Source organism: Cricetulus griseus, chromosome 5, assembly GCF_003668045.3.
Source record: "Cricetulus griseus strain 17A/GY chromosome 5, alternate assembly CriGri-PICRH-1.0, whole genome shotgun sequence".
Taxonomy (NCBI): domain Eukaryota; kingdom Metazoa; phylum Chordata; class Mammalia; order Rodentia; family Cricetidae; genus Cricetulus; species Cricetulus griseus.
Genome location: NC_048598.1, coordinates 106,467,878 through 106,483,866, shown reverse-complemented (window position 1 = coordinate 106,483,866; position 15,989 = coordinate 106,467,878). Strand labels below are relative to the sequence as shown.

Here is a 15,989-nt window from a genome sequence, read left to right as displayed (position 1 = left end):
CAGCACAAGGCCATCCCTCATGCAACCTGGCCTTTAACCAGAGTTGTCAGCTAAAGGAACTCTCATCCTGTCTGTGGAATTGCTCTTTTTTTTTTTCTTTTTTCCCTTGAGACAGTTTCACTAAGTCCAGGCTGGCCTTGAACTCCTAATCCTCCTATTTTTCCAGTGCTGGGATCACAAGTGAAAGCCTCTACACCCAGCATTGTGACACTGTCACTAGGAACAGAAAATGGGTTTAAGGCTGTTAACAACAAGTGTTCTGGTTGAGGAAAGGAAGACCTTCAAAACCTGTTACTCCACTGTCAATCTGAACTGGCTGCAAACAATGAACCAATTATAAGGTGAAATTTAATAAAGATAAGAATAAAATCCTCTCTGAAGATGTCCATAGTAATAGCGCGTGTGTGGAGACACTGGAGGCAATTCAGACACTGAGCAGCAAGGTGGCATTTTTGTGTCATTTCCAAAACTCATCATCTTCACCAAATGTAAAATGCACAGGACATCACGTGAGGTGAGCACATTCTACCTACTACACAGTGGCTATAATTACACACTAAATAAGTGAATATGACTGGAAGGGCAGAACATTTCCACTCTTTTAAGTCATATTCTGCCATTAGTCAGTGGGGTTGTTTGGGAGCAAAACCCTTAACTTTATGTGCCTCAGATTCCTGGTCTATGAGTTGGGGAGTTTGGATTCAAAGGCCTCTTGTCCCTGCTTTGTTGAAAATATTTATGACTGATGTAAAAAATGTACACATCATCCTAACTTTTTTATGTGAACAGAGTGAGTCCATTTAATGAAGAAACTGTGTCTCAGGGGATTTACAAAGGCAGCCACTCTCATATTTTCAGATTTTTCTCCATCATACAGTACTTCCCATATTACGTATTTTTACAAGTTGGTATGGAAATGTGTAGCAGATGGGGAGAAAAGTAGAGCCCTCAATCCCCCTCAAATGTGTTGCTGCATTTGAGGGAGATTTAGCTGTCTGCTCCCAAAGCACTTTATTATGGAGTAACAAAGAACAGTTCTCAAGTCATTAGGGTGCTTTATCCACACATGCCCAGGAATGATTTCAAATTAAGGTATGGCTGCTCTGAGCTATTCATACCTATCGCTTTGGGGCAGGCTACTTCATGTACAGGGGCAAAAAGGTTCCACACACTGGTACATTCACTTCTGCTTGAGTAAAAAAACAAACAAACAAACAAACAAACACCTGTCCTTTCTGAAATTTGTTTTTTAAAAAGTCCTTTAAAATGATGGGACAGGCCGGGTGTTGGTGGCACACGCCTTTAATCCCAGCACTCGGAGACAGAGGCAGGCATATCTCTGTGAGTTCCAGGCCAGCCTGGTCTCCAGAGCGAGTGCCAGGATAGGCTCCAAAGCTACACAGAGAAACCCTGTCTCAAAAAAAAAAAAAAAAAAAAAAGAAAAAAGGATGGGGCTATCGGTTAAGAGCACTGATTATTCTTTCAGAGGTTACAGGTTCAATTCCCAGCACCCACATGGCAGCTAACAACTGTCTGTAAGTCCAAGATCTGACACCCTCACACAGACATACATACGGCAAAAACACCAAAGCAAGTAAAATTAAAAAAAAAAAAAAAAAAGATTGGGTGGGGGAAAGGTCAAAATTCACAGTAGCTGGGTATGATGAGTTAATGCTTGTAATCCTGGCCCTCCGGGATGGGGGTGGGGAGAAGCAGACATTGTGCAAGTTCAAGGCTGGCCCAGGTTACATGAGACTGTCTCCAACAACACTCATATACTTACAATTGATCGTATACGGGGCATCTGAGAAGTGATGGGGGCAGAACACAGGCTTTCAACTCCTAAATAAAAGTCTTCTAGTCAACCAGGCTCCCTCCAAAATGCCCTCAGCTATCCAGAACCTTCTAGGATGTTGCAAATTCTTAGTTTATGATACTTTCTGGGTCATGAGAAGAGAAAGTGGCCAAGGATAACAGTGACCCTTATAGACACCCTTCCAAGACACAACATCAGGGCTCCAAAAGGCCTCTGAGATCCCTGAGGTACTGTGTGAGTGTGCACACATGCATACATGCACTCACATGTATGGTTGCAAAGCTGAAACTTAAAGGAATTTACTGACAGGCACCATCAGGGGCTGAGCCTGCAGCTTAAGTCCACCCAGCATAGAAACCTCACTGATGTGAACACAGATAGCACTGACAGATTGACAGCTCTTTCTTATTTCTATGGGTGGAAATGCATGGCTATTCTTAGGTGGTGGAGCAATTTGTCTGGTTAATTCCACTAATGAATGAGATTCTGGCATGCTAACCCCAAATAGTCAGTGTTCCCTAACTTCCTAGAGGGACAAGTTTATGGGGGTGTTTCATTGCTCTGAGAATTTACAGGATGGCATTGCCTCATTTACAGGATTGGAATTGCCTCCAAAGAGGGAGAGGAAATATTAACCCTAACTCTAACCTGACTGTAGGAGTCAGAGGAGATGGAGGACACCAGGAGAGCAGGTTCTATCTAATCAACTAAGCAGGGCTCATATGGGCTCAGAGAGACTGACGGATGGGACCTGCATGGGTCTGCACCAGGTTCTCTGTATATACGTTATGGCTGATAGCTTGATGTTTTTGTGAGATTCCTAACAGTGGGAGCAAGCGTATCTCTGACTTTTTTGCCTGCTCTTGGGACTCTTTTCTCCCTATCAAGTTGCCTTCCCCAGCTCAACAAGAGCTTTTGCCTTGTCTTACTGTAACTCGTTTTGTCCTATTTGACTGCTGTCTCCTGGAGGCCTGCTCTTTTCTGAAATGGGGGAGGCATGGATCTAGGGTAAAGGGGAGGTGGGGGTCTGGGAGAAGTGGAGGGAGGGGAAACTGGCCAGGATGCATGTTATGAAACAGGAATCAATTTGAGAAAAGCAGCAGCCTGCAGGTGGTATACTTTTGAGAATTTTCTTGGATATTCTGATAGTCCAAGTGCGTCTCATTTAGAGCTGCTTTGAAAATTTCAGAAATGGTTGTGGGGCAGCAGGGGAGATAGCTGGCTGTAAGTACCTGCCAAGCAAGCATGAGGGTCTAAGTTCAATACCCACTCTCACATAAAAAAAAAAAAAAACCTCAGATGCAATGGTTTGCTTTGCAATTCTAGTGAAAAGGAGGTGGAGTACAGGATGCCTGAGGTTTGCTGGCCAGCCAGCCTAGCTAAATTGGTAAGCTCCAGGTTCAATGAGACATTGTTCAATAATAATAATAAAAAATAATAATAATAAGGCTGGAGAGATGATTCAGCAATTAAGGGCACTAGATGCTCTTCTGGAGGACCTGTGTTCAATTCCCAGCATCCAAATGGAGGCTCAAAACTGTAACTCTAATTCTAGAGGATCCAATGTCCTCTTCTGGCCTCCATGCAATGTAATATAGATACAGACAAAACACCTACACACATAAATAAAATTAATAGTAATAAAATATAAGGTGGAGAGCTACTATGGACCTCTGATTCACATGCAGGCATACCTGCTTACCCACACATAAGTGTGCATGTACATGCATGAGTCAAACGTATGCAACACAGTTGTATGTGCTATTTTCTGAGGCTACCTGCTTGTAGTTAATCTCAGCATTACTCGACGTGGCAATTTACCTATTCCATCATATTTGGCTTGGGAAATGAGTTCCACCCTCCCTCCAAATAACATCTGCCCCCCCCACCCTCAAGCACTGATTTAGCACCGAGAGGACACATCATGACTTTTAAGGTGATCCTGAAAGCAAGGTGATCCAAAGAAGTAACAACATGGGCCAAGCAGGACATCCGAGGTGGACACTTGGAGAGGGAGACTGGGAATTATCATCTGTCTGGTACAGATGGACTGTCCCCGTTACGGTAACAACTGTGACCCAGAGTAAGAGCTAAGGGATACAGCCTGAGATTCCCAGGTGACAAAGGTGCCTTAATGGGGGTGGTGATTGAAGTTAAGAGTTACTGCTATTGGTGAAGCCCAGGTTTAAAAACGGAGATAGAATCTCTCAGGGCTGAGGGAGGGACTTAGGGTAAAGGACCTGCTGTGCATGCCTGGAGACCCGAATTCACTAAAAGTCGAAACCACCAAGAGCAGGACCAGGAAATCCTTGGGGAGCATCACTTCCTCTTTATCAGAGTTACTTGCTTTGGGTGTATGCTACAGAGCCTCCTCTGCTGGAACCATGGGTCCTGGGATGGTGGGAAAGCCTGTAAGACGTGAGACCTAGTGGAAGATAATTAGGACCTAAGGGGTACCATGCTCAGCAGATACTAATGTAGTTCTCCTAGGACCTGGTTATTTCCCAAGACAAGGTGTTGTTAGGAAGAACAAATTTAGCCCTTAATCGCTCCCTTCCTGCCTTGCCATGTGATTCCCCACCCCACCCTGGCTGCATACAGTTGATCTCCGTTTATTACAACAGAAAAGAGACTCACAGGCTATGAGTGTATAGGGGACTGGAGTGGGCACTTAAGCAGTGGTGACACAAACCCCTGCCAATGAGCATTAGTGCTATGATGTCATCACTGGAGACCCTCAGCATACAGGATAGATGGACAGACCCTACTCCCAAAGTGCACCTTTATTTTAGTATTTGTCAACTTCCAAACAAGACCAGGTCTTAGTCCCATGTCCTGTGGCTGGTGATGGGAGCCCTGTGCTTGTCCCTAACACTAGTTAGGGACATAAGAGTTGAGATTTCCCATCAAAATGAAGACATGCCTGAAGATGGGTATGGCGTGCAGTTGAGACTCTAAAACCAGACAGAAAACTGTACAGATATGCTACTTTGGGTTAAACACAGGATAGCATGTCTCAGGCCTCGGGAGATGGCTCAGGTGGTAAAAGGTCTACTGGGCAAGCCTAGACACCTGTGAATTCAGATCACCAGCGTTCACATTTAAAAGGGGGGGGGGCACAGGGCATGGTCATGCTCATTTCTAACCCCAGGCAGAAACAGAGGGATCCTAGAGCTTATTGACATGCCAGCCTAGCTAATTGGTAAGTTTCTGGTTCAGTGATAGGCCTTGTCTCAAAAGGTAAAGTGTCTTCCAGAAGATCCAGCACCTATACCCAGCAACTCACAACCTCCCGTTACTCCAGAGCCTGGGGATTTAATGCTCCTTTCTGGCTTCCACAAACATCTGGTATACAAACACAAACACAAACACAATACACATTCAACGAAAAGTGTACATTTATCAAGGATGACATCAACCTTGACTTTGCACAGGAGATGCTGGCGCTCTCTCTCTCTCTCTCTCTCTCTCTCTCTCTCTCTCTCTCTCTCTCTCTCTCACCGATTTCTTCTATAGCTCAGTGCTTCCATTAACACACAATGCTCATCTTCAATTGATGCAACTCAGTAATTTTTATTGCAACTGGAAGACAATACATCACAGAAACTTTATGGTAGGTCTGGGGAAGTGTTATTTACAATAAATGATGAAGTAGTTTGTCTTTGGCAATATGATTACACATGAAGAACGCAAAATGCTGTATGGATCCCTCCCAAGCGACACCAAGTCCCCCGAGCTCAGCTGATGGCGCCATCTCCACACCGCTGCTTTGGGCAAATGCAAGCACCACCGAACATCATTTTCTTTCTCTCTGATTCCCCCCTTCTGTTCATGATATTGGCAGCTTCATACAGAAAAACAGAAAAAAAATTGGCTTCTGAGGAAATTATTACTCTTGTAAATTAATTTGGCCTTGTAGATCTGTTGGCCTGGAAAGGTCGGGTGACCCTAAGATTCAACCACAGCCCTCTTGGTCTTTTCGCTGCTTTACCAATGTGGTTTTGTTTTCTGTAAAATTAAAACAAAACTCAGAAATGTTACAGGATCAGAGTGTTAAAAAAAAGTCCATGTAGCTGTTTCCCAGACACACACAGATAGAACTTTTTCCACGCCCATGTTCACCATGGCAGTACAGGCAGTGGGAATAATGGAGCGGGACTGGCTGAGCCAGCTACGGCCTTGGATGGCTTTAACACACATACTCAAGAAATGGTGAATGCATCCACAACAGAAAGTGTGCTGTTTCCTCTAAAACAGGGGAAGTGGGGGAAACCAGGTATGAAAAGATAAAATACAATTTCTAGGTTTGACAGGATCACCATATCGAAGTCTTTTGAGAATCCAATATGGAATATCGATTATTTGCAAAAGGGTGGAGAAGCCATGTTCTCTGCTTTTGCAAATGAAACACAGTGGAGAAACACTGCTGTAGAGATCTCAAATAAAAGAGTCTTGATTTCAATACTAATGAGATAGGAAGGGTACTTGTGAGCATCCCACAGCAAATCAGAAATGATCGTTCCACAGCGGTCTGATTCCAGAAGCTCGACAGCACGAGGCAGCACCATAGACATATCCATTTCGGCCATGAACAGGTGGATCTTTTTTTTTTTTTTTTTCAATTGTGTTTTCCTTCCTTAATTTTTGGTCAGTGAAGCTAGCACTTGTTTGCTGAAGGGTGGAAGAGTGACCAAGTCACACCCATTTTTCATGATAAAGCAACCGAGTGGACAAGTCTGTGCTTAATTCAAGAATAGCCAGCAGGAGAGAGGACGCTGGGAGTTAGCCACCATGGCTGGCGCGCTCTCAAACGAAGAGGGGTTAACAGATGAATTCACGAAGGTGGGCAGGTCTATACAGAACACTGAATGCCGTGTGTAACTCCTCATGACATCCCAAGAAACAGGAACACCACACAATGTATATACTTTGATTTACACATTCCATTACAAAGAAAAAAAATAAAAAGAAGACACCATTACAATTCTGTAACTGTGTTAACTGCAATAGAAACCAAAGTCTAGTCTGACAGGTAACTAAAAAGGGTTTACCACGTAGGTTATATAGCAAAAGTGTTGATGTATATTATATATAGTAGTATAAATAATAAAAAAGTATTATTTAAATTAGATCACAGTGCTGCATCATGTGCCTACAGTGATATAGTACTGGTGGGCTGGGACCTACAACACGAAGGACTGAACTGTCAACACTGGCAAGTCACAATCAAGAGGGGACATAGGTTCCAATGTTTTCTTTCGGTGGCAAAAAAGTAGTAAGGAACAAAAAAAAAACTTCTGAAGATGAAAGAAAAGGACTTCTCTAGAGAAACAAAGAAATCAATTGCAACATCTGGGCAGCTGTGATCCACCAGAAAGAAATGAGTCCCGACCTGAATAAGGTTTGAAAGGGGAAGGGAAATCATTTAGTCTAATCCCATATGCGGGAAAACATCCCACGCAAGTCACTTGTCCCTAACTCTGGCATGTCATAGCCTCCCCACCTCAAGAGGCTGAAGGTCCCAGAGTAGCACTACTGAAACCCAAAATGGTGGCTTGGGTCACTGAGTATGAGCCTGCTGTGTTGGACTCTTAGGCTGGGCACCAAAGCCGTTCTCTCTTGCCTGGGTACCATTGAATGCAGTACTCTAGACTGTTCCATGGTAGGAACCGCAATGAACAGAAAGCACTAGACATGCTGAATGACTCTCCAAGAAAAATCCATTCTTGGGAAAGGGTATCAACCCATTCCTCCTTAAAGACCCAGCCAAAGATGGACACCTGCTTCTGTTGTCCTCACCACCGTTTCCTTACATAGGTGGGTTTGGCTCAGCTCTAGTTTCAGAGAGCCAGCTTTACCAAAAGAACTCTTGAAAAATATACTGACTGGAGAGGGGGAGGGAAGTAGGAGCTTGTGATACGTTAGAAAGATAAACCCATGATGTGAACCCTTTCCACAAAAAGTACTGGAGAAAGGAGAAAGACGACCAAGGGTAGGATAAAATATTGATGTGTGTTTCACCTAAGAAAAGAAAACCACTGTCTCTTCTCTTCAATGTGTCCGAGGGCCAACAGCCAGTGGTTGTAATGTCAACGGTGCTGATGTGGTCACTGCTGTTTCCAAAGCATCTGTAAATATTGCTATAGTTCCCCGTTTCCCCTCCCCCCTGCCCCATGTGAGTACATGAGATCCTGGAATGACACATGAACCACAAAGAAAGAACACCACACCCCTTTAACGATGCTCAGGCGATCTGTCAGACTAATGGATACACAGGCTAGTTTGAAAGCTAAAAGAACACCTGACGTTTGGGAAGAAAGTCCAAGACTAAAGTGAATTACACTTAAGCAAAATATTCTTTCACAAATAGGCTTGTGCTTAAATTCTCTACTGCTCTTGGGGGAGGGGAAAGAGAGGGTGCCTCCTGCCCCTTGGCTTGTTAAGGACACGGACAGCCTCATTCGGCAGACTTTGCTACAAACGTCCACATACACATTGATAACTTTGTTTTCGCCTCAACAGTCAAAATACAGAGTTAAACACAATTGAGCCATTGTTTTGGTTATGCATAATGTGTATGCCTCCAAAACAGAAGGAAAATAGAAAAAGGTACCCTTACTAAAGTTTCCCCAACAAGTCTTCCAGAAAATTCCAACAAAGGCGCCAAGGGAGGCTCAGGAAAATAACACTTAGAAAGCTGCCCGATGAGGTATTTATGCAAAAAGAGTGGTTCTGGGGTTCAGAACACACTTGTATAAGATAGTTTTCTAGATCTCTGAGAGATCAGAAAAGTAAATCACACACACACTGCATCTTGTTATCTCTGAAAGAGGCCTCTGCCCCTTCGGAAAAATGAAACGAGGGGAGACAGCCCGCGTGGGGTTTTCATCGGAAGAAGTCCCCTGCCAGAAACAGTGCTGAGTGCTTACCTTCGCCTTCAGTAGAGGTCTGAGTCTCACCATCTTGGGGTGGGGAGGGTGGTCTTTTGGACTTGGTTAGGTGACAACAGAAATCAAAGTGTGGCTCAGGTTCCAGAGCTGTGGATGGCTTGTAGGGTGTCAGAGGTTTGTGGAGAAGGAGGGATCAGAGCACTGGAAAAACACACCTGTGCTCTCATCTAACCCTGAACCCCCAAGTTGAGAGAGCCCAGGCTCAGGGACAGGTGGGGGTAAATCTAGCCTGCCCTGAAATGGGAACCCCCCCCATTCTTTCTGAAGCTGCCTTCAGGTTAGGTAGGGGAATGCACCAGATAACCTGCCTTTTCTTCCAGGGGATGCAGTTGCCATGGTACCTGGCTCTGACAGGGGGACATAGCTTTAAAGGCCCACACCTGTCCCGTTTCAAAAGTCCAAGGTCACCTCAGTTTTCTCCTTCTCCCAAACATCTGACCCTGAGCCATGGTAGTGTTTTTGTTTTCAAAAGTTCCCTCCATTTGGATGGAAGGCCATACTGTTTTAGGGATTCCTCTTTAGACCTCAAGGAACAACAATTTTTTGGCAAAGGTAACTGGAGTTTCTGGCCTGTGTGACATGGTCTGGTTGTTATTCAGCTCTCACTTATCTAGGTGGTCTTAGTCCCAGGGCGGTTACTGCTGAAGAAGGCAGAGATGGCCAGAGTCCCCTTCTCACTGCGAAATCACACAGTCATGCGCAGTAAAGCATGTAGGGCTAGCCCATCTGAGCCCATTATCACTTACTTCCTCCTACCCATGTACCCTATCTCTTACCCTCACCCAGTAAGGCCCATTAGCATGTTTCCCCTTCTTCTGGCGAATTTGCATAATTATTCACTGCCTTTTTCCTAGAACCAAATCACGGAAATGATTTTTCTCAAGTAAGCGTCCCTTCATTCTCTTGACTCTATCATACACACTACTAAGTTTGCCCTCGAATTATTGCGTCACGTTAAACACATACAGACAAAGGGAAGGACACACTCTTCAGCAGAGAGTCAGAGGGGGTCGGGGCTGAGTGCGGACAAGGCAGTACAGAGCTCAACCATCCAAGCCCTACCAGAGTATGAAGATAATTTATATTGCAGAGTAAGTTCCCCAACAGTCAGAGTTTGTCCCTGAAGATTAAACCTTAAACACCTGCTTCAAAAAACCAAAACAAAGTAACAACAACAAAAAAGGAAAGAAAAAAAAGGAAAAGAAAAAGAAAAAAAAAAAAAGGAAAAAAAGAACAAAAGAACCTCTAAGCCTAAGGGCTTAAAAATTAGAGGCATAGCCTTCTCTCTATTTCTATATTTATATGAAAATAATTCATGCTTCATGCTAAATACAGTATTTACCTTACAAGAACTTTGTTATTTTTGAATAAAAAAAGTTTGTTTTTGTGTTTTTTTTTTCTCTTTTTCTTTTTTTCTTTTTCTTTTCTCTTCAAAGGAATCCATGCATCGTGGATCAGAAATTTCTGCTGGCTACACTGGCTGAATGTGAAAAATCACTGATTTTTTTTTTTTTTTTTTGCAAAAAAAATGAGTCCTGACATTAATTGCAAGCCCTTTTTGAGGGCAGTGTAGGAGTTGTATTGTTTACCATGTTTTTGCTTTTCATGTCCATCAATGTGCCTTTAACCTCTTAAAAAGACACCACAATACTAATGGCAGTTTCTGTAGCACCCCCCTCCCCCAAACTTGGATCAGATTGTTTAGATGGGAAAGAATCTGTACCATTTTTCCTTTCTTAACAGCTACTGTCATGTCTTGGGCTTGAGTTAAAAGGACACAGCCTGTTTTCTGTATCAGCTTTAAGTCTCGTGTGTGGGTGTGCGCATGTGTGCATGCACGCACGCGGGTGTGCGTGTGCGCAGGCCAACCTTCAGGCTTATGGCTTTTGGAAAGTCTTCTTAATTTAACATAGAGCAGAATTCAGTGGTTAGCAATGGCTCTAAGAATTCTCCCTGTCTCTCCTCCAGGTTCAGGTTTAAGAAGTACAGACGACTGGCAGCAGAGCCCTGGACTCGCTATATGGCAATGCCATTGGCGTTTCTGGCACAGTGGGATGCCAGTGCCAGAGCATGGTGTTACCCTTAGGGGACACTGTTCCGAGGGGCACACGGGGCTCTTCAGTCTCTGCACTTGCTCCCCAGTTTCATCACTCTGAACACACTGACTTTTTAAACCTAACGGTTGGCCTGAGCATGGTAATTCTGCATGCGTGCCTCTTAGGTGGCACAGGAATGTTCGTTCCTGTGACATTAATGTTGACATCCCTGTGGGTTCAGCCACAGGTTTCTGACAGGCTGCAGGAAGCAATGGTTAATTTTGGCTTTTTTTTTTTTCCTTTCGGCTTTTGTCTTCAGATAAAGAAAAGCTTTTGTAAAACGGCTGAGTGTCAATATGAGTTCTATGGCTTCAATCTCCTTTAAACATAAAATTCTTAAGGGTCCAAAACCAAAGGAGTGGGGGGCAAATTAAAAAAAAAAGTAAAAAGAAAGAAAAGAAAAGAAAACCAAACCAACAAAAGGAAAAAGAGAAAAGGAAAAAATTGCTGATATTGCCACAAATCATTAGAAATCTCCTGACATGCTGAAACCAAATGGCCGTAAGTTCAAAACAAATCAGAGACTTGTTTCAGTTTTTTGTGGTTTCCTTTTGTTCTTTCTGCCCCTTGGCCGTCCGATTGGTGATGTTGTTCAAACAGGACCGAATCCCTGCCAAGTGCAGGAGCGAACCGGCCGCCTCTTTCATCTCCTCATCGTCGCTCTCAGGGGGTTTTTCTGTGCGTCTCTTTTTGAGGGGCAGTGTGTCGCTGGGGACCTTCCTTGCCTTGGCGAAGTGCTGTCGCTTCTTGTGCTGGGATGCGTATCCGCTGTCCCCCAGGGCATCCTTGGCCTCCTTCTGGCTGGGTTTCCTGTCATCCTCCTCGGTCTCACTGTGGCTCTCATGGCTCTGGAAGCTTCCCTCACTGCCCTCCTGGCTCCCCTTGGTGGCAAACTCGTAGTGGTCGTCAGCTGAGGAGGAGGAGGAGGAAGAGATGGAGTCGCTGGCGGGAGAGGTGCTTCGAGCATTGGAGGACTTGGCACTACTGTAGTTATGATCCTCCTTGGGGTCACCACTGACCACTGGGGAGCCACACGGCGGCTCACTCTCAGTCCGCATCCGGCAACTGCTGATGCTATTCCTGCAGATGGAGAGGAAATAACAAATTACATCTTCTCTGGCGAAGCCTGGGGGAAGCTGGGCTGCTGCAAACACTGCTAGCCATCCCAAAACATGGCTAACAGGTGCATGAGCTCTGCAGATTGAACCCTGATCCCCTCCCTGGAGTGGTCTCGCCCGTGAACCTGTTAACGGTGGCCACACCCCTCTGGGCGTGGCTTCAGGCGGAAGGAAGAGGAAAGAGGGAAGCTTGAGGCGTGGCTTCCTTTCGTGTGGTCTTTTTTTCTTGGGTCAGCTGACCCGTTAGGAAGGATAGAGAAGCCCTCCCGGTGGTTCTTTACATTTTTCTGTGTAAGTATCCCCCAATAAACACCCATTTATCATTTATTTTGGGTCTAGTGAAATCATTACACCCACGCCTTCACCACCCTTGTCTTTCCTGCTTATCCCTCTGCACCCCTGCTGACGTGGCTGAGCTGTCCAAACAATACTGTGAGGTGACTGCAGAGGGATCTGGCTTCTACACACTAGGCCCAGCACCGTGGAGTGATACACCACCGGCCGATGCTTGATGCTCGATGCTCGCTGGGCGTCTTTGAGAGGAAGGCATATTCTTTTCTGGAACTGCTGCATGAGGCGGCATTTGTCAGAAGGCTAACTAACTACAAAACGCAGCAGAGAGTCCTGCCTTGTGGTGACAGCTACTCACTCAACCTGCTGATGTCACTGAGCGTGTAAGAGAGGGGATGTCACCTCAGAGAGGACCCAGGGGAGCTGTTAATGAAGATTCTAGCGTCTAACAAAACAGAAGTCAGGGCTGGTTCATGGAAGGGAGGCAGGTAAGTTACTGTTCCGTGAGCTCTCCACCAACAGATGACCTGTTGAACTCCCTCCATCAAGTAGGCTGTAGCCTCCTTATTTCACGTGGGTGAGAAGTGAGTGCTACATAGTTTGGCGACTTACTAAAGCCACCTAGTAAGACAGAGTTGAGATTTAAACCAAAAGATTAAGTGTTCGGCTGCACTACTTGAACCAGCGCTCTCCTGCAATTCCCTATAGCATGGCTCCTTGGCTAAAACTTCTCACTGGCTCTCCCAGCGCCCACGTTTTGTGTTGTGTATCTTTCTGTCTGGGAGGCCACTGATCACCCTATGTCTCCTCACTGGGAAGTAGGGAGGGGACTGTGCCCACCTTCTGTTGCCTTCCTGATGTGCCTGGCACACAGCAGATGTTCAGGGTAGGTGGAAGTCTGAGGGATGGGTGAACGCAGGAGGTACAGGCTACTTATAGACAAAGGGTGAAGGAATGGGGGTGCAGGGAACATTCTAGCAAAAAAAAAAAAAAGGCATGATGAGATGTGATGGTGCACCTGGTGGCTCAGAGGAAGGATCTCTGCTCCCTTCCTGTCTTTTCCTAACTCCCTCTCCTGCCAAGAGGTCCCACTTTCCAGTATCACTGAGTACATCTCCTGGAGAGTTTCATTTTCTTCCTGTCAGAAGGAGATGGGACCCAGCCTAGAGACGAGAAGTCCTAGGACATGAATCCATCAAGGGCTCACTTCAGGACACGGCCCTGAACTTTAGGGCCCGCCCTCCTCAGCCGCACCCCGTAGGTTCCCTTTCCTGGCTTGTGCCTGGGATGCATAACTATGGCTAGCACAGATTACTGGGGAGTATTACCAAGTATGTATGAGAAATATGATTAGTTGTATAGCTAGCTCTCAATATTTATCAAAAGCAGATTAAAAAAAAAAAAAAACATGTCATATATGTTTTTCCGGATCTTTTTTTTGTTGAGCATAGATACTGTGAAACAAAAAACCAAAATTCTATTAAAGTATGAAACAGTTTCTTAGAGAACCCAAACACATTTGGAAAAGTGAATTGGGCTGGGGTTGGCTTTTAACGAATCAATTCCTTTATGAACCCTTATTTAAAAGTATTCAGTGTGTGTGGGCACAAACATGTCAGAGGGCAACTTTATGGAGGCCTTCTTTCCCTCTTGCTTTGTATGGGTTCCAGGGCTCATGCTTATGTTGTCAGGCTTACTGAGCAAGTACCTTTACTTGATCAGCCATCTCCCAGCCCCAGATTCTAAGGTTTACAATAATCTGGGACTTAGGCACAACTTCAGTAGAAGAGGTCAGAGACTATGGCCCTTGGCTGAGCAAACACCAGAGGAGAGAAAACCAGGAGACTGTGCCGGAAGTAGGGCAAAGGCCTACCGACTTACTGTCTAGTTTAGTGAGTCTGGTTAATGAACCAAGTTCCCTTTTTTAAATGAAAAGTTTGAAGGTGGATAGGAAAATGTCAGAGAGGACACCCTGAAAGACCATCTTCAAGCCTGATGACTTAGTGTTCTAAGTGGACGCCCTCTCCTGAGGGCGAGCCGAAAAGTGTGTTCTATGCTCGACGATCCTGTGCTATGGAGGGGACTACACAGAAACAGCTTGCCAATGGTATTGATTGCACACCCGGCTTGAACTATCATCCAGCTCAGCCATCTACAGATAAGATCGTAGAGACTCCCAAGACCCCTCCCATAGCAGAATACTAGTCTTGTTAGTACTCAAACCTAGATGGTTCAGGCAGGGCATCAGTGGAGCATGTCTTTAAGCAGACAGATCTCTGTGAGTTTGAGGACAGCCTAGTTTACAGAGAGAGAGAGAGAGAGAGAGAGAGAGAGAGAGAGAGAGAGAGAGAGAGTGTTGAGAGTTCTAGGGCAGCTGGGTCTACACAGAGAAACTCGTCACAAAAACAAACAAAAAACCCAAAACTAGATGGTTCAACTGGAACTTTAAACACCTCCCCAAAGTCCCTAGAAGGATGTATATTGTGTAGACAGGGAACCAGTACAAACACAGCCAGAACCTTCTGGCTGGAGACAGGCACATTGGCACACCTTTAGGGCGTGAGAACTGGAATACAGCTGGATCTCATTCTTACTTAATGAAATTAACTTTCTCTGAGATTTCAGCATAGGTTTATAATCCATAAATTACACACCAGACTCTGCAGGGAGTGACAAGCTCCTTCAATTATTAATAACTTGGCGCAAAGTGACTCACGATGGTGTAGGCCAGCTGCACTGAGCTGGTGTCAAGTGCCTCCTGCTGCAGGGAGTTGTCACTACAGGACACCAAATGCGCACAAAAATAAATAAATAAATAAAACCAGCGATCCTGAACTTGTTGGAAGGTGTATTTCTAACTACGGTTTCTGCCCCCAAGGCAAAACCAAAACCAAAAGCCATTCTTTCAAGTTAACATTTGATATAGTTGAAATGCTTGCAGTTTCTCAGCGTTAGCTGAATTTATAAGTCATAATCTTCACGGTGACCACAGATTAGCATAAATGAAAGTCACTTGATTTTATCAGGCCCCTAGGAGTTTAAACTATAGGCCCAACAAAGTCATGTGCTCTCAATCTCAAACCTGGAAACTGTCCACTTTTTTCAACTACACGACAAAGAAAGCAAGTGAAATCTCGAAGTAGTTCAAGCCAAAAACAATGTTTGTAACTAGGAAGCTGAGGTACAGCCTATGCTCATTACTGTTCTTCTTACAGCTAATTATTTGTTCCATCCTACTTAAATAGCATAGGTTACCCCCACTGTGGGTTACCAAAGACCATCAGAAAACACAGATATTTACATTATGATTCAGAACCGTAGCAAAATTACAGTTGTGGAGTAGAGACAAAAATAATTTTATGGTTGGTGGCCACCATAACACGAGGAAAACTGTATTAAGGGGTCACAGCATTAGGAAGGTTGAGAACCGCTGAATTATCTGGTACCCATGGGTTTAAAATCTACTCTGACCTCTTGCCAAGTGTGAAAAGCAGACAGAATTAACATAAAGATTACAGAAGTAGGGACCCGAGGCAGTATAATGCTTTCCTACCAAAGCAACCACAAGCAGAGATAGGCAAGAGAGAGGCTTGCACTTTTGACCAGGTGGCAAGGGAGACACATTTAGAAGCAGATTCCCTGACTATAATACAGATGATGACAGATACTGTGCATCATCCGGATTTTAAAGGCATTGAGTTCACTAGGAAGCATGGGG

At 44.7% G+C, this 15,989-nt stretch overlaps 1 protein-coding gene across 7 annotated transcripts in view; it reads right to left on the bottom strand.

Annotated features, from left to right (window-relative positions):
• Window positions 1–5,364: 5,364 nt before the first annotated feature.
• The window catches only part of Foxn3 (forkhead box N3), a 368,012-nt gene continuing 357,387 nt past the window's right edge, over window positions 5,365–15,989 (bottom strand). For all 7 annotated transcript variants that reach the window (XM_027419621.2, XM_027419620.2, XM_027419625.2 and 4 more), the window contains one exon: window positions 5,365–11,942. In XM_027419621.2, coding sequence (XP_027275422.1) covers window positions 11,393–11,942 — 550 coding nt within the window. In that variant the 3' untranslated portion in view covers window positions 5,365–11,392. The remainder of the gene's footprint in view (window positions 11,943–15,989) is intronic.